The sequence below is a fragment of the Sciurus vulgaris genome (assembly GCF_902686455.1).
Source record: "Sciurus vulgaris genome assembly, chromosome: 1".
In the NCBI taxonomy this organism is placed as follows: Eukaryota; Metazoa; Chordata; class Mammalia; order Rodentia; family Sciuridae; genus Sciurus; species Sciurus vulgaris.
In genome coordinates, this window is record NC_136461.1 from 117,779,086 (window position 1) to 117,802,618 (window position 23,533).

General features: G+C 47.7%; 1 protein-coding gene across 14 annotated transcripts in view; it reads right to left on the reverse strand.

Moving 5' to 3' along the window:
* Window positions 1-132: 132 nt before the first annotated feature.
* ARHGEF11 (Rho guanine nucleotide exchange factor 11) overlaps window positions 133-23,533 on the reverse strand; it is a 116,647-nt gene continuing 93,246 nt past the window's right edge. For 5 of the 14 annotated variants that reach the window (XM_079109163.1, XM_079109162.1, XM_079109166.1 and 2 more), the window contains 26 exons: window positions 23,225-23,321; window positions 22,953-23,075; window positions 20,594-20,617; window positions 19,194-19,338; window positions 18,809-18,908; window positions 18,009-18,038; window positions 14,966-15,092; window positions 12,685-12,864; window positions 12,548-12,595; window positions 12,177-12,364; window positions 11,757-11,903; window positions 11,411-11,490; window positions 11,152-11,277; window positions 10,609-10,726; window positions 9,631-9,809; window positions 9,040-9,115; window positions 8,435-8,602; window positions 7,353-7,443; window positions 6,602-6,727; window positions 6,075-6,136; window positions 4,945-5,148; window positions 4,427-4,789; window positions 3,337-3,432; window positions 2,269-2,516; window positions 1,840-2,029; window positions 133-1,216 (listed from right to left, as the gene is read on the reverse strand). In XM_079109163.1, the coding sequence (XP_078965289.1) occupies window positions 1,164-1,216; window positions 1,840-2,029; window positions 2,269-2,516; window positions 3,337-3,432; window positions 4,427-4,789; window positions 4,945-5,148; window positions 6,075-6,136; window positions 6,602-6,727; window positions 7,353-7,443; window positions 8,435-8,602; window positions 9,040-9,115; window positions 9,631-9,809; window positions 10,609-10,726; window positions 11,152-11,277; window positions 11,411-11,490; window positions 11,757-11,903; window positions 12,177-12,364; window positions 12,548-12,595; window positions 12,685-12,864; window positions 14,966-15,092; window positions 18,009-18,038; window positions 18,809-18,908; window positions 19,194-19,338; window positions 20,594-20,617; window positions 22,953-23,075; window positions 23,225-23,321 (3,389 nt within the window). In that variant the 3' untranslated portion in view covers window positions 133-1,163. The remainder of the gene's footprint in view (window positions 1,217-1,839; window positions 2,030-2,268; window positions 2,517-3,336; window positions 3,433-4,426; window positions 4,790-4,944; window positions 5,149-6,074; window positions 6,137-6,601; window positions 6,728-7,352; window positions 7,444-8,434; window positions 8,603-9,039; window positions 9,116-9,630; window positions 9,810-10,608; window positions 10,727-11,151; window positions 11,278-11,410; window positions 11,491-11,756; window positions 11,904-12,176; window positions 12,365-12,547; window positions 12,596-12,684; window positions 12,865-14,965; window positions 15,093-18,008; window positions 18,039-18,808; window positions 18,909-19,193; window positions 19,339-20,593; window positions 20,618-22,952; window positions 23,076-23,224; window positions 23,322-23,533) is intronic. The other 9 variants (XM_079109154.1, XM_079109157.1, XM_079109159.1 and 6 more) reach the window with 4 other exon arrangements.

Genomic DNA, 23,533 nt, shown 5'->3' on the forward strand with positions numbered 1-23,533 from the left:
AACATGGTAAGACCTGGATCTGGAGGTATGGTATCGGGGGCTTCCTACAGTTCCCTCTACCCAACCCTGACCAGTCTCACAGGGAACCTTTTAGGGGTAGTACTTTGAAGAATCACACACACCACGATTGAAGAATATTTAACTTTTCTTAAAAAAAAAAAAAAAAAATCTTAACCATGAAAGGAAGAAAATAAGAGTATACATTATCTTAACAGCAAAACAGTCATTTCCATATCTGTATTTTATATATTATATATATATTTATATATATATATATATATGTATATATACACCTAGCACAGTGTGTATATTCTGTTCAGTGGGATGTGGAGTGAGGACATGGGCCAATGCTGCAGTGGCCCCTGAGATGGTCCTGGATTAATTCAGGGACTCCAGCATTCAAATCCCCAGCCCTCCTCCTGGGGTCCATTTTCAGCTCCGTACCTGCTACATGGGTTTTCTATAGGGGCAGGCTGGGGAAGGGGGGACACAGGTAGGGAAAGAAGTTCCCCACAGCCCTGTCTCCTGACCAGGATGAGGATGAGTTGTAGGAAGAAGGGGCAGCTCAGCACCAGGCCAGAGGAGGGGCTCTGGAGCTAGGTAGGGCTGGAGCCGGGGGAGACCTTCTTGTCCTCAGAGGACAGTGGTCTGGTTTAGCTCTGTTTTCAGGCCCTGACCCTGGAGCTGGGTTGCTAAGCAGAGATGCCAGTGAAGCCCCTCTAACCTCAGCAGTCCCTCTGTAACCACCTCCAGCCCTCCAGGGACAGAAACAAAAAAGGTCAAGTTATTTACAATAGCAAAGATGCACATACAATACATACATATTTATAAGAAACCAAAGTGACAAAGAGGAGGGGTAGGCACCCTGCTTGCTGGGGCCTGTGGAGAGGGGAGGGAGAAAGTGCATTAACACAGCAGCCTCCTCCCCTCCTCTTGTGCACCCATACTCTGATAGGGGGCAGACCATCATGAATGGGGGCCTTTCAGAAGCAGTCAGCATGCTCAGGAGACAAAGGCCTCGGAGGGAAGGGCTAAAGGGAGGGGGAAAAGACACTGAAACTTGACTCCATTCTGAGCAGACCAAGCAACATGCGGGTCTCCCCCTAGGCCTTGGCAGTATCTGTTTCCCCAAAGGCCTCTTCCACAGGAGGAGGTTTGGATGGTTACAGTCCAGGTGATGTGTCTGTGGTGCTGTCTTCCAGGGGGGCATCAGAGCCTGTGGAAGGATAGTAAGAGTGAGGAGCTGTCCAGGTCTGAGGTGACCACCCCTATGCTTTGTCTAGAAATTCCTCAGCTTCAACCTTCTGTGCCATCCAACTCTAACAAAGCTCTCTTCTCCATAAACTTTCGCTTCTTGTCAGGTCTTTGTCATGCCCAAAGCCTCTAGATCGTGCCTGTATGTGCTTTGCTTTCCTGAGTTAGGATGTGTGCCTCTGGCCTATCTAATCTGGCTCTGAACCATCTAGTGAGAACAGGTGGTGAATCACATCTATAGCATAAGGAAAAATGGCTTCAGTTCTGGTTCCCATCTTTACAGGAACGTCTGTGGGCTTCTCTAAAAAGACTCCTTTCTGGGCTGGAGATATAGCTCAGTTGGTAGAGTGCTTGCCTTGCAAGCATCAAAGTCCTCGGTTCAATTCCCAGCACCGCCAAGGGAAAAAAAACAAAAAAACAAACAAAAAAAAACCCCTTTCTGAAATGGAGAGAATGAGTTAGTAATACTGGAAGGAAAACATGATCCTTGGAACCAACTTTCACACTCCTTGGCCATTTCCTCCTGAGTTGGTGGACACCTCCCTCATGGCAGACATGAAGTAGGAATTGGCTTCACTCACTCACCATCCTCAGGGCAGGACCCTGGTTCATGGCTGTTCTGGGAGTCAGAGGCCAGGGCTTCCTTGGCTGGAGGTGAGAGGGAGCTGTCTGTCCACCTGGCTGCCTCTATGTGGAAACTGCCCACAGGTGTGGTGCCACCAGATGATTCTCCCCCAAGGGACTTCAGTAGCTCTCTGTGGGCCAGTTCCATGTCCTGGAAGAGTTAGAAGGGTGAGGTCTGTTAGAGTCCTTCTGTTCATAAGGCCACTGGGGGAAGAGATCATATTCTCTGAAGCATGTTGGGCCCTGGTGATGAGACTGTGATTTAAAGATGTGGCTGGGTGGATTGAGGCCAGGGCAGGTCTAGGGCTTCCAAGATACAGACCTCATTCCTAGGGAATGGTCCTGGGTGATAGATGAGGCCTCCAGGGACCCAAGCCCCACGTCCCTCACCTTGAGCCTGTTGAGCTTGTGGGTGAGCAGCTCAATGGTACGGAAGATCCTGCCCACGTCCCTGAGAGCCAGGCTCGGGGGAGAGTGGCTAAAGCGTCCTTGATCTCTACTGCTTCCCCGCAGCTGGGGCTGAGGCTCTGTCTTCCAGCCAGGGAGGCTACCAGGCTGGGATGGGCTTGTGGGTGCCCCAGAAGAGTCAGTGCTGGAGTCCAGAGGTCCTGCTGGCATGCTGACATAAAAACAGTTCCCTGTTCCCATAGCAAGAGAAAGAGATTAGGAGGCAGACACACACATCTAATCCACCCTCCCACTCCCTGGTTGTCCCCCATGCTGACAGGCAGAATGTGGCCCCCACACTGCCTATATCCCTTCTCTCTAGATAGTGATTTTTGCTCAGGCTGGCCACAAACCAAGAGGAAGAGCTCAGTAGTGAAATGAAGGGAGAAGGGGCAAGGGTACAGAATTTCATTCCCTTGAAGGGAAGGGGAAGATGTTGGGCTGGTTTTAGATTCTTTTGAAAGGGAGTAGGCAGGACTCTCTTTCACCCTGCCTCAGCTTAAGTTCTGTGGATGAACTTCAACATTGCCCCTGTCCCACACCTCATCCTCTGGGCACCTCAACCTATCAGAGGTCAGAGGCAGACAGAGGAAGGTGATAGAGGGTCCCTTAAAGGCAGCAGCAAGGGTAAGCACTGAAGAACCTGGGAGGATGAGTAGCCTGTTCCCATAGTGGCATGCAGTGTGGCTAGGTGGGACTGCTTAGAATGCCAAGGCTCTTGGCACTGGTCAGACTTCCTGCCTCGTTTCCCAAAAGCACAGGCACATAGCCCATGCTCTGAAGGGGGCCTAGACAGCTCTTAATGAGTAGTTTCAGAAAGCTGGAGTAGACTTAACAGTGTGAAGTCTACTCCTTGCTTTTGGGCCCACATGCTGCTACCCACCCAGTCCAGACAGAGTGAGTATGTACGTGCTGTGTGTTACACAGGGGTCTGATACCCAAGGCCCAGCTCTGAAAGCAGTCCCCTGCTCTAGCCCTGGCCTGGCTGTGGCTCAAGGAGAAGGTGATTACCCATAGCCTTTGATCCGCCTTCCACTTCAGGTGGCTCAGGCTCGGACTGGCCACTCTCTGGTAGTGCAGGGACAACTTTGCTGCCTGCCACCTCAGCTGCAGTGCCAGCGCCACCACCACCACCACCACCACCGGGGACAGGAAAGACCAAAGGCAAGAAAAGGGAAGGGAGAGAGCAGAAGGAGAGGGAAAAAGAAGTGGGCGTGGCAGAAAACAAGAAAAAGAGAAGAACAAAGTGAACATAAGATCATACACAACCATGTCCCAGGAAGCTGCGGAGAACTTTCCACCACTTCACCAAAAGAAAGAAGGAAGGTCAGTTCCCAGAAACCCAGGAGAGGCAGACCTTGGGCAGATGGAGCAGGAGGCAGGGTAGGCATGAAGGGCGGATGGGAAGGCCCCGTGGGCTGCAGGCCTCACTTTGTCTTTCCTGCCACATTCCTTAGTTCAGCCTTCTCTCTTCTGCACCTGGCTCTGTGCAGCCAGTGCTATCCTCCCTTGGCCTGACAAAACTGGCCTCAGCTTCTCTGCAGCTAGCTTTGTCCCAAAGCTGTTCATGGGGTGCCCTCCCTACCACCTTGTTCACTTGGTTATAGTCCCCTGCTCTCCAAGGTCTTCCCAGCTTATTCTGAAGTTCCTCTGCTCCTAGCTGCCATCCTTGTTCTCACCACTGCTATCTGGAATGAGTGGTTGGCTGCAAAAGCATCTGCCCTTGTCTTTCTGAGTCTAAGGCTCTTGGAAAGAAGAGCCATTATCTTTTCCTTAGGACCAGAAAGTAGGTGAAGAACAGAAACTTTTACTGGCAGTTGATTTGTGCCAGGCAGTAGGATTAGAATAGAGTTCAGAGATGACTGGAATTTTGTCTAAGGTCATGCAGACATTAAGTGGTAGAGCTAGCGCTTTGGACCTGGGCTGTCCAACTCCAAAGCCTTTACATTCTTTCATGTCTCCTCCCCCAGGGCCCATGCCAGTTTCTGACTACATAGCACCCAGGGTAACAATAGGGAAAGGAAACTGCTGTGTGCAAGACTTGCCACTTCCCTAGCAAAAGTGGGTGTCTGTCTCCCATGGACACACTGATGTATTTTACCTTTTCTTACAACTTTGTAACTTCCTGCCGCCTGTGTGCCTGAAGCCTCTTCAGGTGGATTCCTATCCAGCTCAGGAGACTCCCAGATGCCAGAGTTTCTGGTCCTTGGGGGCAGGTGTGCCAGAGAACAGAGCACTGTGTCTTTCTGCTCTGCCTGGGCTCCTTGTGGCCCTGGGAGCTGGGTACTGTCTCCATCATCTCCAGTAGGAGCCTGTCCTGGGGATCCTGGGTCCCAGGGATGAGAGGTGATGCTGATGACAGAAGGTGTAGGTGTCAGGTCATCTTCGGGCTCCACAACAGCTGGAGTGTCCACAGTGTGTCCTGGAAGCAGGCTCCACAGGATCAGGTGCCGCAGGTTTTCCACTGTCAGGAAAACAGGGCAATGTCTCCCCAGGCAGGGTCACACACCATGCCAGCGGGGCAAAGGGCAGAGGAGGCGTGGCATTGCTGCTCCCCTGTTCGGACACAGAACCTGCACAGCTGCAGGGTGAAGCTGACAGGGTCCTTAAGGTACTCACCATCTTCCAAGGCTGAATCAGCAAGTCCTTCTATGAACAGAGGGCCTGGGAGGGCCAGCTGGACAGGGTCCCTTTTCTCTCCATCCAGGGATGCAGGAAGGTGAGGCATGGCACCTGACTCTTCCTCCTCTGTACTACTCTCCTGCTCAGGATCCTCTGGTGGCCTGGGCTGCTTCCCCTGGACTCTCTGCTGGAGTCCAGTGCCTTTTGGATGAGAGGGTAATGTTAGGCAGAGTAAAGGAGAGGGAAAAGATGGAGTAAGCTCAACCAGTTGTAGATCCCAAGGGCTGGGCACACTAACTATTAAGTTCCACACAACTTTATGGAGCCCCTTCTATGGCTAGCCACTGTCCCCTGTTCTTGGCATACATCAGCAGACAAAACAAAGACTTCTGCCTAGGGTTGGGAACTTAAATTCTAGTGGAGGGTCACAGAATAATTAAGTAAATAAGTAAATTACATAGTTTGTTAGAAGGTGATACGTTCTATAGGAAAGAAGACAAAATACAGCCAGTACAGGGCTTACATCAGCAATATTACAGTTTAAATGGCACAGTCAGAGAAGGCATCATTAAGCTGCATGGAGGGGTAGGATTTAGGAGGAACATTCTCAGCAGGAGGAAAGAGAGAAGGGATTCAGACAGGGAACCGAGATTTATCTCCAAACCCAAGATCCTTTGTTATTTCACATAAAAATTCTCAATAAGAAATCTAGAACTGCCCAGCTCATCTCATCCCAATAATTATGCCTCAACCTTTTGAGCCCCCGCCACATCCCAGTGCTTCCTGTTCTCTACATTCAACTCGTTTTCTAGCAGCAATCCCTGGCTAAAGCACATGGGCTCTGGGACCTGATGACAAGGCTCCTCTCCTCCTCTGCTACTAGCTCTGTCACCAGGGAGGGAAGGGGTCTGGGCAAGGGAGCTAGTGCACACTGTCTGCGGTCTGTTGGTCTGCCCACCTTCCTCTCCCAGACTCCTCCCTCCACCCTGGTTCTTCTCTATTCATTTTATCCAAACCTTATACTTTTGGCTCTGATGGACTCTCCCATCACCCCACAATCCCACCCAAACCATGCCTATGAAAAAATGACAGAGTTGGATTCCTACAAGACAATCCACAGTCCTTACCTCCAGTGAGTTCCTCAGGTTCCGGTTCACTATGAAATACTTCTGAATCATCCAGTACTATCCTAAGGGAAGAACCAGATAAGATCACCTTCTAGCAATTCTAGCTCTGCCAGCTGAAGTCGAGATGTCATGAAATCCCACCCTGGACTCCCCAGTTAGAAGGGGCAGTGAAGGAGTAGGGTCTGAGAAGGGAGTTGCTGGGCTTCATCTCCTGCCTGTTCTAGACAGGCTGGCAACCTGGGCAGAGGGTGGATACCAGCCCAGCTCCGCTGGTGCCCCAATCTATATCCTGAATCCTACTCCAGATACAACCTCCATTACAGCCAGGTGAGAGGCTGTGGGGAGAGAGGCAGTGCTAGAAGGTAGAGAGGCAGGGCATGCTCCTCCATATGCTAGGGCTTGGGGCTGTATTTCCCTGTTAGCACTTCCTTGCTCAGATTGTCCACACCAGGGTGAAGGGCTTAGAAGCAACAGGAAAAGACAGCTTGGAGTGATGGCACCAGCGCCTGGAGGGCTAAGCACTGCACCTGTTGGGGGCCGGGCCCTGGTGAGCTGGTTCCTGAGGGCCTGCGGGTGGGGGATTGATGGGTGTTGGGGCAGCTCCAGGGTGCCTGGTGGCGTTCCGCACGGCTTCTTCTAAGAGCTCCATCCATCTGTTGCTCGGCAGGAAAAGAGAGGACTGGTGATGAGAATAAGGCCAGGGGCATGCCTTGTCCCCTGCAGATCCCACTGCTCCAAAGCTTCAAAGCCCTCTCCACTCCCTGCCCCAGGGATCTGCTCCCTGGCAGACACCCACTTCCCTCCAGTCCTCAGTGGCTGTTCTCTTGGGTTTGTATGACTTGCAGCAATCAAGTACTAGATATTAATCCTCTTTTAAGACCTATGCTAAGTACTCTATGTATACTTTCTCTCTCAAAATAACTAAGAGGTAGCATTATCCACATTCTACGGACAAAAACCCCAAGGTTGAGAAATGTCTGATTCAACCTGTCTCCTTCCATTGTGCCATGTCACCTCTGGCAGCCACTGTTTAGGGAGCAGGTCAAGTGGATGGCCTGGTGGGAGGAGGAGCTCGGAAGGACATGCCTGGTTACAGCGTGGGAATGACGACTCCCTTACAACTTGTCTGTGCTTGTCCTGCCTCCTTCTTCCCTTCCCAGCTCCCCAATCCAGGGACTGCTGTGGGGCCCAGACCTGGCCACTGTCCACCATCCGCATACACACCACCCTGGTCCCTAGGGGATGGCGGTTACGTGGGACCCCTCAATCAATTCTCACGTGTTCTTGTCTGATGATGTCAATGCAACCAGCTCATAGATCTGAGGAGGGCCCAGTTCGGATGTGCAGATAATGAAGAAGGCCCGTTTATCTGTGTAAGGAAAGGAAGGTGGAAGGGTCTGTAATGGGGGAAAGGGAGATGGCAGATGTTGACTGCATCTGGGCCAGGGTAACAGATGGTAGCATGAAAACTCTGACCCACAATATGGATGAATAATGCAGCAAGAAATAGACCTGGGTCATTAAAACCACTTGGTACCCACTAATGAAGGTGAAAGAAGCAATTCTGGGACCCTTAATGTTGTCTTTCATGGCTGCCCCCACTGACCTCCTGCTCCAATAATAGTGAGGGTTGACTTTTAGTGTTTAGGGTTTATAAAACCTTTTCATAACCACCAGAACTTTATTTTTTGTTATTCTACCCAGTCCTTTTTATTTTGAGTCAGGGTCTCACTAAGTTGCTCAGGCCTCAAACTTGTGATCCTCCTGTCTCAGTCTTCCAAGTCACTGACATTACAGGCATGTGTCACTGCTCTAGGCTCCATTAGCCTTTTGATCCTCTGGAGAGGTAGGGTAGGTATCATTCCTATGTTACAGATAAAGGTGAGCCCAGAGGATGTGGTGGTCTACTCCTGTTCCTAAGCCTTTCCTCATGTACACTGCATTCCTTGCTACTAGGTGCTGACCACTGGACTGGGCTGTGTGTTGAGGGTGCTTCATCTTCTGTAACCATGCAGCAAGAGGATTTATCCTACTCTTCCTGCCTAACCCCACTCTCCCCAACCCTGCTCTGACATCCTCAGACTCCAGGACATTCATGTCCTGGCCAGACTGTCCTTGAGGGCTGACCACCCCTGCTCCAAGTTGTCCATCTTCACCCATCCTACCCCTCACTTGGCCCCATCTTGGGTCACTTCCTCATGCTTAGGCTGGGTCATGAGAGGAGGAAAGGAACATGGGTGAACAGGTAAGTTCTATAAGGCCCTAGATTGGCTCCACATCAACCAGTGCTGGCTGGACACCAGTAATAGTGATCATAACCCCAGAGCCCCAGGCAGGCTGGGACATCTTCTCACAGGTACCTGTAGCCACAGAGCGAATGAGCACAGCGTTGAGCTTGAGTACGGGGCTGAAGGTCTGCTTGCTGTCTGAGGAGCCCACGGCTGTCTTGCTGTGGCACTTAAGCAAAAGCCTCTCATCCTGTCTCTGCAGCAGCACCAGCAGGTCCTCCAGCAGCAGAACGTGGAGGTCTGGGGGTGGAGGCGTTGTGAGGCACGTCCTGCTACCCACTCATTCCTCATCAGTTCAAGGGGATCACAGGCTCTTGGATAGCTATCACCAGGACCTAGGAGGCCCTGGGAGTCTGGTAACCCAATTCCCTTTCTCTTTGGTCGCTCCCTTTTCAAATTATGCCTAAGGATGCCCAAGCCACTACACCAGTCATGTTGCAAGTGCCCCGCATGCTGGCTACCTTGCTGTGTATGTACATATATATATATATACATATATGTATTTGCATGCTGGGGATAGAACCCAAGGCCTCATGCACACTAGGCAAGTTCTCTACCACTGAGCCACAACCCCAGCCCCTCCCTACCCCTTTAGAGCAACAGGTTCCAGGGCTTATGCAACAGAGAGAGAAGCCCCACTACCACAGATCTCCTAGTCCCAAACCCTTGGCACATACCCAAAGTCTTATCCTTGCTAATCCTCCAGGTCAGGGGCCCCTCATGGATCATCTTTCTGGTTGTAAGATCCAGGCTCTGTTTAGGAGACACCATCACTCACTCAGTAAGTACTCAAGAACCTACTACATGGAAATTGTGCTAAGGTGATGGGAATCAGTGATGAAAAGGAAGCAGTCCTTGCTTTTTCAATCTCATGGGACACAAAGAGAAGTAAAAAGGTGTTTATGAAGTCATGTACCATTTGCTATCTGCAAGATAGACCAATGGCTCTGGCTTGAGGCTCCCATTCAAACACTAACACATGCTAAAAGAGAACTCCCTGCTTCTCCTACCCTTCTCAGCTTTATTCCCTCCCAAATGATCTCTGCCTTTACTTCAAGTCCTACCCCAACCCCTGCTCTCTGGGGCTGAGTTCTAATACCTAGTCTTTACTTGGTGGGGCTCTCTGCCCCTGTCTATCTAGGGTTGGGTGACAAAGACAACAGGGTGTGTCTTTCAAGTCTCCCTAGGCCTGACAAAGTTCTGCTCCTGAGGGTGCCCAAGAAATGAGCGTGTGAGGGGCTGACTGTGCTATAGCCTCTGCTTCCTACCTTGAACTCTGCTGCCAGAGGGTTGCTGGCCCTCTCCAAGGCAGTGGCATCTAGGCGTTTCTGATAGCCTTCTAATCGGTGCCGGTTCTCTGTCTGCTTCACTGCTTCATTCACAAACTTGAGAATCTCCCGGCACTTATCTCGAGCCCGGCAGAGCTTCTCATACTCAGGTGTGCCACCTACCCAAGAAGGGAGAGAGGTGGTGGTTAGGGGTTCCCTACCACCCAAAGACTGCACCACAGAGTCAGACCTCACCTGCCTACCCATGTCTGTGGTTGCTGGCTCACCTCATACCAGCAGCAGGGGTTGAGGCAAACCAGAGGACTTCATATGGCAAGAGTTAACTTTTACTGAGCCTCCTGGGGTTTCAGACACTGGGATGAAAACTAACTGGCTGTGGTCTAGCTTTACTCCTAGACCACAGCCAGCTCTGCTGTGAATAATGGCCAGGATTAAAAGGTTCTCAACGCCTCTCTATCCTGACACTCCAATGTGTAAAATCTGAGGGAGTGAATGATGCTTGGGATCTCAGGGACAATGACAGCAATGGTGACAGACCCCCTTGGGCAAGAACCCATCTTTAGCCAGTCTTCTCCTCTAGGGTTGTTATGTAAGATTACTTTTGTGTATTGCACAGAGGTGTCCAGCAGGGGGAAAGGTGGCCTCTGGTGTGAAGACCTATGATCATTCAAAGGAACCACAGTGCCCTCCAGGGTCTGCCCGTGAGGCCACCCAGAAGCTGTACTGATCTGTACGAAGTCCCCATGCAGTTCAGTACTAGCAGTTTCTGCTACTGAGTGCCCTGTATTTTCCAAAGCACATTTACAATCATTTTCTTCTTTCATTGTCATAACAGGACAATGACGAAGACATTTAAGACTACAAAAGTCCAGTGACTTGGCTAAGGTTACATAGCAATACCAGAGTGAGGATCTGGGAGGCCTGCTGCTGACCAGCACAGCTCTTCCGAACACATACCTTCTGTGTGCTTGATGATGTTTTCCAGCAGCAGTGGGTACTTGGTGAGTCGCTGCATCTCAGAGATGATGAGGTCTCTGAGCTGCAGCCTCCGGCACTGAGGGTGGCTCTCAGCCTCCTAGACAGTAGAAGGCAGGCAGAGGAAGATGTCAACTCATGAATGTGAGCTTACTTAAGGGCTCGGTGCCAAGATGGGTGTGAAAATGCCAATGGGTCCTAAGCCCAGTTGGGTTCCTCAGAAACAACAGAGGCAGCAGGGAGACAATAACCCAAGGAAAAGGTCAAAACAGAGGGGCAGGTATTTCCTTTTAAACATAAGGTAGGTGAGCAAGCCCTGCTGATTGCCAATCTAGGGTTGTCTTCAGCTCTAGAAGACATCTAAGCTTCACAACACTGATGTGGGGGAGGTACAAATGGGTGGAGGGCATTGGTGGGTGTCCTTTGCAGCAGAGAAGAGGCTAGGGGGTTGGAGGAAGGAGGTTAGGAGGATCCTTGGTGAGCTAGATGGAGAAGAGGGAGGCTGCGGCATAGTCTAGGACAAACCTGCATGAAGAGCTGGAAGCGGCTCTCTTTGCGCTGCTTGGTTTTAATCAACTCTAGGGCTATTGACTGATAGGAACAGAATTGTGCAGCCACTTGCTGGAGTTCCTCTTGGGCAGGACCATCAAACTGCAAAGGAAGAATGAATACCTGTCCAAGTTTCCTGGTTATTCCCTCCTCTGTCAAAGTCCCTAGCCTTGGGTAATGGGACCTGCCTCCTCCAATCTCTTCCGTGCCATATGGGAAAAGTTTGAAGTCATACCCGAGCCAACATGAGGTCACTGATTTCTTTGATGATGGGACCCTCATCCCGAAGCTTCTTCATGGCTTCACACCAGGAATCTGGGGTAAGGAGAAAAGAGAGAGAAATGCCTGGGGTTGAGCTGTACTGCCAGGCCTTTTGTGACTGGGAAAAATGGTTATCTTTGGCAGTAGTGCTATAAGGAAGGGTTTGGAAACCATTATACATGGGGGGAACAGAAGGGCTTGTACCAAGTTGTCTATCAACTTTCCTCTCACCAGAGGACTGGTTATCTGCTCAGAAGAATCAGGCAGAGGGGCCAGATCAGAAAGCTGCAGGCTGGCAATAAGGATATACAGCTCCTTACTGTGGATCTCTATGAGTTCAGGCAGATTAGGGAAGAGACGGGCTAGCTCCTCCCGGGGCATCAGATTCTCCTTCTTCATTCTCTGGTAAAAGATGAGGTCCAGGACCCGGAGTGTACGCAGATGAGAAGCTTCAGTCACAAACAGTTCTGAGTGTAGGTTTGACAAGAAGGAGCAGAAAGATGAAGAAAACAGATGAGCAAGTATCTAGCGTCATGACCTGGTTCCTATACCACTCTACTTTAGGGGAACTGAAATGTTGGTTTTAGATGACAGCCAATTTTCTCAGACACCAGGCCCAAACTGAGGTGGACCTAGTTCTGTTCCTGAGACCCCCACAGTATTCACCTCTTTCCCACACTGTCTTAGGTGCTCTGGACCCACAAGTGAGTGGAAATGAAGGAAGCAGTGCAGGTTCTCACCATTGATGACCTCCTGTCGGTCGATTTCCCTCTGGGTCAGCCCAGCTACCACATCCTTGCCCACTGTATGCTGCCAGTTCTGGGCATCTGGCTCTGGCTCCAGGTCAGACAATTGGCCCAGATCATCCTCTAAAAGGTGGGGAAGGAGGGCATCTGTGCAGAAGCCCAGGCTGGGGGACTCGATGCTCCTGGGGGAAAATTAGCAGTTCAGTTTCTCTGGAGTTGAAGAGCTCATACTCAGGGTTTGTCTTTCCCTCTCCTGCCCTGGACCCACGAAGAGAAGATGCACAGCCAGCCATCCAGTTACTTGTGGCCAAGCACAAATAGGCCACAAAGATACCAATCAGAGGTACCACTGTGTCAGCACTCACCTGCGGCCCATTTTGGGGGTAAAGGGAGGGGTTGGGTTCTCAAGAGACCTGCAGAAGGAGGGAATATCAACTCTTAGCAACACTTTATCCTGCCTCAGGCCCAGACAGGGATGGGTGGAGCTGTTGAGTTTGCTCACCTGGTGGAGAGGCTGGAGGCAGAAGATGAGGCTGACTGGTGGAGGCGAGTGGCTTCAGCAGCCGCATCCATGTCAACATCACTTCGAGAACGGGGCACATTCTCTGCCTTCCGAGACCGTTTCATCTCTTCCCGGCCCTTAAGGCTCTCAGAACGGCCCAGGCGAATCTCTGAGCGTGAACTGAGGAGGAGGGACAAGAGACTTGGGGCTCTTACATTCTGGCCAGGTTTCACCTGCTGCCCCATCTTCAAGAGTGCTTCAGTGTGGCAGGTTCTCCACACTGGCTGCTGGATTCCGGCACTCTAGCTGATGTGGATTTCTCCCATTCTTATCCTAACAGCACCCTTCCTAAGCTTCCATTTCCTTTCCAGGGAGTAGACAGTCTGGGGAGGATGCTTCAAGGGTTTGGTTACAAGCCAGGCCCTACTGAGTGTCTTGCAGGCCTGATGAGATGCTGACGACAGGGCCTTATTGCTTTCTTTGAGTCCTGTGGTGTATCAGCCTTGAGACAGCTGGCATCGCTCATCCCTAGCTGCCCCTGGATGCCCCCCTCTCGCCCCCTCCCCCATGGTCCTGCTGGGCTGGTCCTTGCTGACATTATTACTAATTTACGTCCTGCTCTGCTTCTGAGACTACAGAAGGCCTGGATGTCTGGAGAGTTCTTAATAGCACAACAGGCTGCTGCAGCAAGGAAGCCAAGTGACTTGATCTCCATTCATCATGTCTCTCCAAACTGCCAGAGGATTCAAAATGGAGCTCACCTCCTGGGACCCGAGAGTTGGTCTGCTGGGTTAGAAAACTTACTGCAAAGCTGATCCCCTACTGAACTCATTCCCAGAAACCCTTCAGAAGAATTCCAACATAGAGCAACTCAAAACACTTTTCAACAGTGTCCTTATGGGTCATATTTGCACACAAACCTCCTTGGTAGGGTAATGGGGCTGCAGAGCTACACACCTTCTTACACCCAGAAATAAGTAATGTTCCTACCAAAAAGTGAGGCTCCTGCTTAAAATAGCTTTAGGATTCTGGTAAAAGTCATAAGTAGGGCACATTTACCCAGCAAGGTGAAGACTGCAAGTTTGTAAAAGATCTCAAAGGTTCTCAAGAAGTGCTGACAATGTCTTGTAGTCTTAAAATACTTGATATGATTACATGATCACAGTAGTCACATAATTTGTCTTTAATTTACCCAATAATGATAGAACTCAACCTCTCCCCACAGTACAAATCTAACATTCACCACCCCTAAATCTTTGTCAATTCTCAGTAGGGCAAAATCTTTCAACATGTGCCAAGTTTATAAAGCCTTCATATGAAGAGAAAGGAATAACCTTGAATTCAAGGAAGATTGTGTATGACTTACAGTTTGATAATTTGTTATTTCAAAAGCAAAATGGCTTGACTATTCAGAGTTATCTACTGACTTGCTTCTATGCCTGCCTCTGTTCCAACTCAGTGGCTGACTTTAGTGAACATAAGATTATTTTCCTATACACAAGTACACTTCCTCAAGGGAGACTTGGGGAATCTGAATGAATATTTCTGCTCAGATGTTTCTGACTATAGGCAATCTTTATTTGTGTAGACTTTTGACATGACTTGATTGCTGTCATGCCAGTCAAGAGCAAGTAAGTCCTAGAGCATGTTAATACCACACAAGGATTCTAATTAGAACCTGACAAGAGATGCGGAATATGAGAGATGCCAGTCTCAATTTCTGTTTTTTTTTCCTTGGGGAGGAGCAATCTGTTTTGAATCAACTGACTCTGCATTTCCTTGCTGATGTGAACACCTGATGCCCACAGTTAAATTTCATCTTCAAAGTACCCTGCAGAACCTCCTCTCTAGTGCTCTTCTTTGCAGGTAAAGACTTTCTTTTGTCTGATTGCATCTTTTCACTTCCAGATTTTCCTTCCCCTTCCCCACTCCAGTCTTCTTTAACCTTGTCATTTAGTGTTTTCTTATTAGCTGTTGCATAATATAGTCTAGATCAATCTTGAAGGCTATTGAGTAGTCACGGTGAATCCAAATGAAATTTTTAAAGCACACCGTTCCTCGTTTTCTTTGCTTGCTCTTTCATTGGCCTGATTGCTAACACATTGGGTGTCTTCTGAAGCTATCTGGGATGGGAAAGTTGGGGGCAGGGGAATAAAGTTCCATAGTGGGATCTTATAGTCTAGTGGAGAGGGATAAGGCAGCTGGAATTAAACCCTAGTGCCAAACCCTGCCCATGCTCAGTGCTTTGGGCAGCCAGCAAGCCCCATCCAGTCCCTGCTACCTGTCACTCTCCAGCAGGTCCTCGGGAAAGCTTCCTGTTGAGAGTCGCTGTGTCCCCGGTTCTGGGGCATCATACTGCTGGCTGTTCTCAAAGTGCTGAATGATGTTCCTCACATTGCCTGGCTTGACTGCAGGCAAAAAGAAAAGGAAGGACACTATGCTTTCTGTTCTGGGATGGTTTCTCAGGGCCCTCACTCCCTTCTAGCCCAGAAGACAGAGCAATGAGCAAGCGTGGATGAGAATAGCATGGGATCAAGAGGCAGGAGACATGATTCTAGTACTGACTCCTCTACAACTATGTGGTTTGACTTTGGGTGGTCATTCTTTCTTGTTCTACTCTTTCCTTGTGTGTAAAATGAGAGGGTTTGGAAGTACATTTTCTAAAAAGCTTTATTTCTTTTCTCACATTCATTATTACACTTCTGCTTGAAAACCACAACTAGGTTTTTCCTGAGGGAGGGGCATGTGATAGGCTTAAAAAAAAAAAAAAAAGCCAAGAAGATCAGAAACATTTACATGGAATTTGGCTCTGTTGACAAACTTGTATTGCTTTCTGAGTGCATTATTTGTTATTCCCTGACTGTCTTTCCTGTGCTTTCTGCCCTCTCTGGGTTCGATCATTAAAGAAACAGTTCCTCTATCACCAGAGAGAGGTGACCTAGGAGGATTAGAGACAAGGCATTCAAATTCAAGTCTCTTTTCCAAGTTAAGGTGAAAGGGTGCTATTCTTGTTCAAGACGGAGGGGAGGAGGGAGAAGAAATGGCACAGGATGCCACTTAGTGGCCCTGCAGAGGACTCAGACAGGTGTACAGCAACTGGCAGCCTGAGAAGAGAGGAGGAGCTCCTCTTCAAGTCAAAGCATGGTTCCAAGTCTAGCAAAATAAGAGCAGGAGGACTTGGGTTACAAATGCCACTCTGCCTGAGACCAGTGGGACAGGGAAGGAAGTATAAACTCTCTAGAGATCTAGGCCTAATCATAACCAGACTAACAGACTTCAGAGATTCTACTACCTACACATAGAGACTTACAAATCTCCCTGTCTCAAAAATCTCACTTTCATAAGAAAATTCTGAAGTCAGAGAGAACAAAAAACATTTGACTGCTCTAAGTCAACACACCCTGGCAGCAGGTGGCTAGGTTAGTATCTTTTTCAAACCACATAAGTAGCTGTGTGTATGTTTTAGGAACAGGAGCTATTACCAATCACTCCTGTTTGGAGGTTAGGGCGAGATCTGTGCGTTCCAAACTGAATGTGCATCTAGCTATGGGGCCACTGTGTCAGGAAACAGGTGTAGCCCTGAGATCTGGTATGAGTGATAATCCAGAATGACAAGGGGAACAGGTAGAGAGGAATTCATTTTTGAAAAGAGCAAAGTTTCACTATTAGCCTCTGCTACCCATTCTCGTCTGAATGATAATGGAACTAAATAAAAGTAAGTAACATTATTAGCAACCAGACAAAGAAGGGATGATAATGATCCTAAATGTCAAAAAACCTCAATACTGAGGTTCTGTAAGGTATGGGTGAGTGTCTGGTCTTCAGATATAGATACATATCTGTCTCATGTCCTGGGGATTTAAAAACCCCAAACCAATCACGCAACTGCAATGATAAGAGTCAAAGAGCACTGAACCCTGGCATCTTTATCCTACCCCTGACATCAGCAACTGATCTCTACCCTGGGCACTCCTGTTGTCTTTCAATGCAACTCAGTGGTAGGTGCTTGCCTAGCATTCTTGAAGCCCTAGGTTTGAAATATGGGCCTGGGATAGGAGGTCATTCTTTTTATTCCCCCATTACTTTATGACTTTTTTTCAATAATTCTTTATTATTATTGCTTAAGATGGCATAATTAATACAGGACTTCAGAAACTTTTAAAATGATTTGAAGATAATATTTGTAATTACAGATTTTATATAAAATAAATCCTAGCAACAGAATAATTTTCTGATTGGATCCTACCGTGCATGAGTGTGCATTCTTTCTCTTTAATTACCATAGAACCCAGAAAATATTAATTATTTAATCATATACATGTGGACCTCACTGATGGGAATGAACTTGCCTGATTCTGTGACATTTTGATGTAGGTTCTAAGCTTCTTGTGGGTTAAGGTGTATCATTTATCCTAATTTATTATTATTATTATTGGTGATGGTACAGGAATAGAATGCAGGGCCTCACACATACTAAGCACAGGTTCTACCACTGAGCTGCACCTCAGCCTCATATCATTCATTTGTTTTACAGTCCTGGAGAGTGAACCCAGGGACACTCTCCACTGAGATACATCCCCAGCTCTTTTAATTTTCTTGAAACATGGTCTTGCTAAGTTGCTGAGGCTGTTCTTGAACTTGAGATCTCAATCCCTGAGCTGCTGGGATTACAGATATGTGCCACCATGGCCCAATATCATTTATTTTTTGGTACACAGATTCTAGAAGATATTAGGTCCTATAAATGCAGTTAGGGCTGCTCTTTTGGGGATACTATAGCTCCACAGTAGTACTTGATAGTTAAAAGTCAAAACAGAGGGCTTAAGCAAAACAAATGAAATAAATAAAAGAACTCTTAGATATCTTCAATTTACTTTTTAAAAAAAAAAAAAACCTTCAAAAATGAGGATTTTTATTATTATTTCAATTGACAATGAAAATCTGAGACACTCCTGCTTCATGGTAGGACACTGTAGGCCATTAATTTCTATAGAGTCTCGGATTCTTGGAACAGCACCCATAGAAAGGATACAGAGTTAGAGAAAAGGTCTCAGGATATGGAAGAACTATCAAAGGCCTAAAAAACTGGTTTCTGCCAGAACTGCAAGATGCTCTACCTGGGGAGAAGTAGGAGCTCTAGGGTTTTGTGTCACAAAGCAGCTTTAGCAACAAGGAGGGACATATAGAAAAACAGAGAGCAGAGAGGGAGAGAGGAAAGAGGGACAGGATAAGAGAAGATAAGATGGAAAAGGGAATGACAAGATTTGGGAGATGGAAATTTGATGTTAATGCAAAGACAAACCCAAAGAAAATGGTCCTTTTACCTTCCACAGGGGACAAGGGAATATGAAATGCTAAAAGAAAAACAAACAAAAACAAAAGTAAACCATGAAAAGTCAAATTATGTTTCAAGAGTCAAAATTAAAATTACATCAAGCTGGAAAATGAGAAGGCAGTGGCAAAAATCAAGGTGGATCTAGAAGAAGCCCTTCCTTCCCCCACCCCACAATGCACCAATTTAAGAAAGTGACAGGCTAAACCCACTATCCCTCACAGGTTCCCACTGGCACTGGGGATCTAAGACACTGACTGTGAAGGCCAGCAAACAATTTTCAGAGACATGACGTATAGCTGGAAAGAGATCAACTATAATAGGTCAATTATGTTTTGGGTTAAGGATGACATTAAAGGAACCTCTGGGTCCCAACATGCCTCCAACCTGCCTAGTTCTACTAAATAGTAACCCAAGCCCCCCAACAAGGGCCCATAATTGTCTCCCAAATGCAGGACTACAGGTGTGCAGACAAATCCCATGGATGAAGGTGAAGGAAGCATTACATGTCACCAGGACAATCTTTGCCAAAGCAGAAATGGTCCTCCTCATGGTTGTTCAGTAGCTATGGTTGGCTTTGAGTTCTTGGATTAAGACCCAGGGACAGGTGTGGACTCCTTGGCTGTGACTCAAAGAGCCCATACTAGATGTTGTAAGGGGAGAAAGCAGCCATCCCAGAATTTGGGCCTGTGGCTCCCAGAAACACAGGAAGCCTCTCTGCCAACATACTGGTATATGAAGGGTTGTTAAGTCCCAAGGAATGCCCAAGGTTGTTGCTCCCCAAATACTCACTGCTCTGAGAAGAGCTTTTGGGCTTCCCAATGTATTTGAGGATGGGATTTCGCTTTTTGTCCTCCAAGGCATCCTTTTCTTTCTTGGAATTGCTGCTCTGCTGAGACAGGAGACACTGGGGTTTAGAAGAGGTCCCAGTACCCCCAGACATGGCTACTAATCACTCTGCTTCTGCCTGCAAGACTAGCCCTAAACAAATAGCTGGAAAGTTGATTCTTGTTTATTCCCTAATCAGCATGTTCACTTTTGGCAGGTTTGGAGGAGGGAGAGGACTGATTGAGTCTGGGGAGGGTCTAGCTAATAGCTATAAAATGGCTGTCCCAGTCTACCTGAGTACAGAGAAATGCTAAAAATAAAACTATGCTCTCTAGAGTAGCTCTGTCACCTTCTTGGTCTTAGGGAAGAAAGGCAGCCACTTGTCCTTGTCAGGTGCAGATTGGGCCTTTTCAATTGTGTTGGAGGGTCTTGCCTCCCGAAGACGGATTCCAGCATGGCTCATGTAGGTATTGAGGGCAAAGTCCATGGGGGCACTGCAAGAGAGGAACAGTGTTGTGAACCAGAAAGCTCAAGTCACACTCCCTGCCAGCAGGTGGAAAGGCCAAAACCCTGCTCCAAACAATTTTCCCACAGCCACCCAATGGAGTGGGGGAAAGGGTATTATGGGTCAAGGTATTTAAAGGTAAGTTTGGAAAAATCAGAGGAGACTGCAGGCAGAAGCTGGCCAATTGTCCAGGTTGGCACAGCTTCCCAAGAGAAATCTTATTCCTTCCCTGAACAGAACTTTTTCCGATGAGGGCATGGTGTTCAGCGGATGGGAACACCAACTCTATAAAACATAAAGCAAATAATTCTCTGGCTGGTCAAGCCATCGGTAGGTCAGTGGACTGTAACGAACATTCTCATGTATACTTGTCAGGGCTCAGCAAGGGAAAGGGAGAAATTCTCAACCATTCTCTGCCAAGGCACACTCCTGTCTCTGAGAACAGAGAAAGAGATGGAAAGGGGCTGTCAAGAGGTTTCCAACTTGTGTTTTCAGCCACAAATGAAACTGTCCAGAGCTCTGTGCTTAAAAATGTATTTGGCCCACAATTCAGGAGATTATCTACTTTGTGAATTCAATGCAGCAAAGCTTTAGCCCTGGCTCTGCTGTCCTCTTAAACAGACTTAAACCCCATCTTCTCTCTCTTACAAAGTGTGTGTACCCAAGGAATGCAGACTTATTTTAATATCAGTTCTCTCATGAGAACTGTAAGTTTATGATTTAAGGAATTAGTATTCCCATCCCATCCACTGACCATTGTGCCCTCAGTGGAAATGAGGTAAGTATATAGGCTATGGGGGGGGTGGGGGGAAGAAACCATAATATATGTCAAGAGAGGAAATGTTACACCCTAGTTTCCCTCTACAGGTGCTGCTAACCCAGGCTAACTCTACTATCATCATTACTTCTAGTAGTATTTAGGGAAAAAGTGTGTGGGGGGGAGATACAGGTCTAATTTGGGTAGAAAAGCAGAAGCAGGTCTAGAAACATTAGGACAGGGTAGCCTGGGGTCTTTACACCAAGGAGTAGACTCACGCCCCTGGGAAGTGGTCCCCGAGCACCAGGGGCCTAGACTTCATAGCCTTTTGTGTGTTATAGTTATGGTCATCTAGGAAATAAATTTGCACAGACCATGGTCTTACAATGCTGCAGATTTCCCTGTGGGTGGCAGAAATGGGAAGCACAGTATCTAAGTTCCAGTTCTTCCCATCTTGAAAGCTGTAAATGAACCACACTGGACTCACCTCCTGTCTTCCTCGTACTTAGACCTGGAACAAAAGAAAGAATAGGCAACTCAGACTGTAAGACAAAGGCTTGGGAGGAGGGCAAGTTCTTTCTTAGGGGAAGAGGGTGGTGGGCAAGAAGGAAGGGGTGTGATAAAAGTAAGATTTAAGGCTCTGGAGGTCAGAGTTATTCCCTTGAGGGACTTGAGTAGCACAGAGTGATGATGATGTTGCTAATGTCCTTCTAGCTAAAAGGAAGGGGATAAGGCAAATATAATCTTTTGTTCACTATTTTAGTGTGTGAAGTTATTAGGGGGAAGAGGCTCTTTTTGTCTCCTTCTGGGACTGACGCTGAGGCAGGGGAAAGGAAGGAAAACAGACATGATATATCTTGAGACGAGATCCAAAGAAGTCTATTTAAAAGAGGTATAACTGGTAACAGTAACAAACACTTGAGTGTTACCATGGGCCAGGCATTATTCTAAGCTATTTAACATCATTTAACCCATCTAATTCTCAAAACTCACTAATGGGTATTATATTCCCTTTTTGTGAGACCCAAACTTCATAGCTTTAAATTGAAATAATTCTAAGTGTGGTGTTAATGCTGCCAATAACCAATCCTTATAATTCTGGTACCTATGAGCTCAAAATAGGCTCAGTCAGGTCCTTAGTCCCAGAGCAGTTGGGTGATTAATGTCATCTGTCTGCATAGGAATCTAAGGCCCAGATAGACTCAGGACCTGGTTGAAGGTCACAGGGTGGGTTTCCAAAGTATATACATTTTGTGTGCCCTCATCAAATCTCATCTCTAACTAACTCAGATCTTTAATCAAATGCCCGATTCACACATGTAGGTATCTCCTCGAATCTTCAGTCTGAAGTCCCAAAGAACTCAAATTTAGCATGTCCCAAACTAAACTCCTGATTTTACATCACAAAAATCACTCCCTGTGCTCATTCCTATCTCAATCAACGGCACCTTCATCCTTTCACCAGGCTTATCCGAGGGTAAGAAACCTTTGGGTCTCCTTTGACTTTTCTCTCTCATACCCCACACTCAATTTTTAGCAAGTCCTCCTGCTGATTCTACTGCTGAAATACCTAGAACTGACCTCTTTTCACAACTTCTGAGCACACTACCCTGGTCTAATCCCTACCATCTTTCCTGGGAATTCCTATGGAGTCTTCTAACTGGCCTTCCTCACTCTCCAGCCATCTGTTCCCATTAACCTAGCCTCACACAGCTAGAATGGCTCTCTGCTGAGTAAACCCTGAAGTCCTTACCCACAGTCCTCAAGCTGTGTGTGGTGTCTCTTTGTTACCTCTCTGACTCCATCATTTACTTTTTACCCTGTTCTTGCTACACCAGTCTCTTCCCTGTTCCTCAAAGGCCAACGGCATTCCTACTCTGCCTCGAGTGCACTTCCCCCAGATATCTTTAAGGACAACTCCCTCACTCTCTTCAACTGCTCACTTTCTTCAGGTGGTTCACCCTGATCACCTGTTTAAAACTGCAACCCACTGACTCTGGTATTCCTGGTCCTCTGCATCCTGCATTATTTTCTCCCCCAATGCTTGTTATTTTTAACATACTACATGATTTCCTTACTGCTGTCTCTTCCACCATAGTATAAGCTCCAAAAGGAAAGAACCACTTTGTTCACTAATGCATCAGGAGTGTCCATGTGCAAGGGCCTGGCACACCAGTGGAAATCCGTCAGTATCTGCCAAGTTGGAACACTAGTGTTAGATGTAGCTATAAGATCATCAATGTTCTTATTTGGTACATGAAGCCTAGAGTTAAGTAACAGGGTAATATAACTACTTACAATAAGCAGAACTGGGGAAAAAAATTGCTTCTAGGACTGGAAGAATCCCTACAAAACCTATGCAGACTTGAATTACAGGTGCCTACGATGCATTAGAAAATGGGACTGGAGAAGTGTAGCAAAAGCAGCTGTATCAGAAGCCCCTTTAGGTAAGTTAGGTTTTTCTGAAGGAACTGGTAAAAATGGTTTGTTTCCTAGTTTTAGGTACCTCTGGGAGGAACCTTATCCACTGGGGACTAGAGTGTTGGATTCATGTTCAGTATCAGTATCTTAAAGGCAGGCAGGGAGGGAGGTCAGGGAGGGTTAGAAAGGGGAAGCAGAAGCATCCTAGAGCCTGTGGCTTGTAGTAACCACCAAATGACTCAGGAGCTTTAGCCTCTGCAACTCCCTTGACAGCAATATCCCTTAGCCTGAGAAATGCAGTGGGAGGGCTCAGCTCTCCCCATCTTTCAGAGGAAGAAAAATCAGGCAAGAAGTTCAAGAGGGTGGAAGAAGACCCATAACCATCAGGCATGTTTCAGGGCGAGAGAGTGGAACTGAACACTCACAGTATATCTCCGAGGGCAGCCAGCTGCTTCTCGGCCATTTGGCGCTCTCGCAAAGGGTCCCCATCCAGGTCTAGCAGGTCATTTTCACCATAGAGGCTGCCCAGCCCCAGAGTGCGTTTGGTTCTATGCCAGAGACAAAGAACAGGAAACAAATATATATAGACTCAGCAGACGCGCACACAGAGAGGGAGGCAAACATACATACTGCAGAGGCAAAGTGAAAGCTCTGCTAAGAGGCGCAAGGAGAGGACAGTGAGTGGGAGCTGGCAAACCTGTAGTCATGGATCTGCTCCTGGATCTCAGGCATGGTTGCCTCCTGAGCTTCACATAGAATGCCCCGGATGTCCTCACCATTCCGCAGGCGCAGATCTGCAGTGAGAACCCAGGGAAGGCAGCATGGGCAGTGTGTTGGGGGAAGAGGAGGTGGCTTCTGCTGAGCGTCTCAAGGGGTCTCAGTTCCCTAATACACTGGGAGGAGAGGCTGGCTTTCTGCCCCATTCACCTAAAGAAAGTGGAAGCCTGGACTCCATTAGGTGATTTCTAGATTTGGGACTGGATTGTGATGTCCAAGGCTCAAGTCA